This window comes from Bison bison, unplaced genomic scaffold (genome assembly GCF_000754665.1).
Source record: "Bison bison bison isolate TAMUID 2011002044 unplaced genomic scaffold, Bison_UMD1.0 scf7180017864148, whole genome shotgun sequence".
In the NCBI taxonomy this organism is placed as follows: Eukaryota; Metazoa; Chordata; class Mammalia; order Artiodactyla; family Bovidae; genus Bison; species Bison bison.
The window spans coordinates 7,890,250-7,892,807 of NW_011494720.1; the positions used below are offsets into that span (position 1 = coordinate 7,890,250).

The 2,558-nt window shown below is 52.0% G+C and overlaps 1 protein-coding gene across 1 annotated transcript in view; it reads left to right on the forward strand.

Annotated features, from left to right (window-relative positions):
* The window catches only part of TMEM181 (transmembrane protein 181), a 44,539-nt gene that overhangs the window by 31,202 nt on the left and 10,779 nt on the right, over positions 1 to 2,558 (forward strand). The window contains exons 7-8 of the mRNA XM_010840911.1: positions 1,095 to 1,201; positions 1,780 to 1,910. Coding sequence (XP_010839213.1) covers positions 1,095 to 1,201; positions 1,780 to 1,910 — 238 coding nt within the window. The remainder of the gene's footprint in view (positions 1 to 1,094; positions 1,202 to 1,779; positions 1,911 to 2,558) is intronic.

Sequence of the window (2,558 nt, forward strand, 5' to 3'; positions counted from 1 at the left end):
GCCTGCCAGGGCTCCTTTCGGGGATTTCCCGGCCTTGGGTGGATTATCCACACTCACGTGCAGATCAACATTCGGCTGAAGGTGTGGGGGCACGACCTTGGCAGGTGTCCGGAGCTAGCTCTGTGCTCTCTCAGTGCTCTGCCCCGTGAGTCACGACTGGTGAGACTGGTGAGCTCTGTCCCTGCCCTCACCGTGGGGTGTTCACAACTCAGGGAGACCGCGGGCTCGGCTTGGCTTCCTGCACAGTGTGGGGCGACCCGAGGGTGCACCCCTCCCCCCTGAGAGGGCGATCATGGCCCTCACTGCTTCGTGTCCGGTGTGTGTGTGTGTGTGTGTGTGTGTGTGTGTGTGTGATTTAACGTTGCAGGCAGGTGAGGGAAATCTGAGTCTTTCACTCGATTGTCGCTCTGTCACAGTTTTTACATCACTCAGCTGATCTTAATTCAGCACGGACATGATGGTCCTTCCTGGTGCGGTGCAGCGCGTATCCTGGGGTCTGGGGATGAACCTGGCTGCTCAGCCGGGTGGGAAGGGCTGCCTTCCGCCCGCCGTCAGCACACAGGGCCCCTTCCTCGGCCTGGTAGCCGCAGACTTGACGTGAGTGAGACTGCTCAGCAAGAGGACTGGCGGCTGTAATTCCAGTGTTTTCTTGTGTCAGATTCATATTTCTGTTTCACTTAGTGTCTTTTAGACCATCATACCTACTCACATTTTTTGCACTTTTGAAACTATTTTTTTTCTTTTAATAGAAAGCATGGCTTTTTCTGTCTCTCCCACCCCCTACCCACTGATGGCTTTTTCTAATAAAGAGATTGATAGCATTGATCAATCTTTGATGTGAGATTTAAAAGCCAAATGCTCTTATTATTATTATAGAACAGTTTATCTGCCAGATTCATCATTAGTATGTTACCGTTTAAAACCATTTTCAACTCTTGGTTCAAAGTATGTGTCCTTTAATATAAAAATGTACTAAGTGTTAAAGTTTTAGAACATGTCAGAAAGTGTAGGAGAACATTTTAAATTCCCTGTAGTCTCACATTTCGAGATGACTGTTGTTAATGATGTGATTGTTTTCCTGCTTTCCATTTTAGTGGAAGACTTACGACCCTGCGTTTTCCCATTTGGAAATCTGGTTCCGGTTCGTCTTTGTGGTGCTCACCTTCATTGTCACTGTAAGTACTGTTCACCTCATGGAATCCTAACAAGGACAGAGTTAGTTTATAAATTCTGGTTGTCAGAGTGCGGGAGATTTATCTGAACTCTGAGACACTCCATCCAGTCGGCCGACCTGATGGTACAAAATATTCTATGTTCTGCCCAGGCGCCGTGCTGTAAGAATGCTGTGGTGTCGTTAGTAAGGACTTCTGAATAGTGTCATAGCAGTTACAGGTGACTGACTAGCAAGTGAATTGTCATGGGTGTTCAGTGACAAGTGTCATGTAACTTGGGCGGAAGGAGTTCTGCCTTGTTTGAATGACATTCTTTGAATGTTGACTCAGCAGGTTCTTGGGTTTTTACATTTGGAGAAGTGGACCAGACCTTTAGTCTTTGGGCTTTTTTCAGGATAAGGGGATGGACGTGCAGGCTCGGGGCTCCTTTGGGATCCGAGGTGTCTGTCCACAAGGGCACCATGACTTTGGGGGGCGATTACAGAAGGCAGTAATCTGTTGTTATAAAATACAAGCAGCCCCATCAGTGCTCCTCCAGCGAGGGTGGGCATCTGTAAACTGAAGGAAGGAGAAGGGGGCCTGCAGAGTGGTGTCTTGCCCTTGTCAGCTGCTTGCCCCGTGCCAACGTCCAGGAGATGGTCTGCTCTTTGCAGCAGTGGCTGCTCCAGCTGCCACCCAAGGGACTTGCTGCTTCGCAGACTGACCACTTGCGGAAGGGCACAGGGGATGTGGAGGAACGTGCCAGGAGGTGGTGACCTGGGAGTGGCTGGAGGGCCGCACCCGGCCACAGAGCTCAGAGAGAGGGGGCTTGGCCAGGGCCTGCCCGCCCGGGGAGCTCTCTGATGGAGGGAGGTGGGAAAGTGCCATCGACCCCGGACCAGAGATCCTCACTGTTTCTTAGATTCCTGTTGCCTGCAGCTCTGCAGCCAGACTCTGGGGCCCAAAGAACTGGCCCCCGGGGCCCTGTGTTCTCAAATGAGAGAAACAGGCCTGATTCTGACAGATGGACCATCAACCCAGAATGTCCAAATTGCTTAGGAGATTACTGGCTTCTGTTAGATCGCAGTAAAAACAAGAAACAACACCAGGCCTAGAAATCCCAAACCGTGTGATGCTTTAAAGGCTGTAAAGAAGCCTCTCCCAGGAGCCGGGCCCCTTCAGGCATGTGTTTGAAAACAGGCCCGCCGTCTGACATGGCTGTAAGCCTCATTCTGGGGCTTTTCCTCCGGGCGCCCTGGTGTCCCCCAGAAGCTGCTGTCCCCTGTGAGTCACACCTCGGGGGCGTGTGGCCTGTGCCCTGGGCGGTCCCTCCTGATAAGCAGCCTGCCCAGGAGGAGGCCAGGCCGGAGTGGTCACGGCTGTGAACGGACTCATCCGACCACTGTC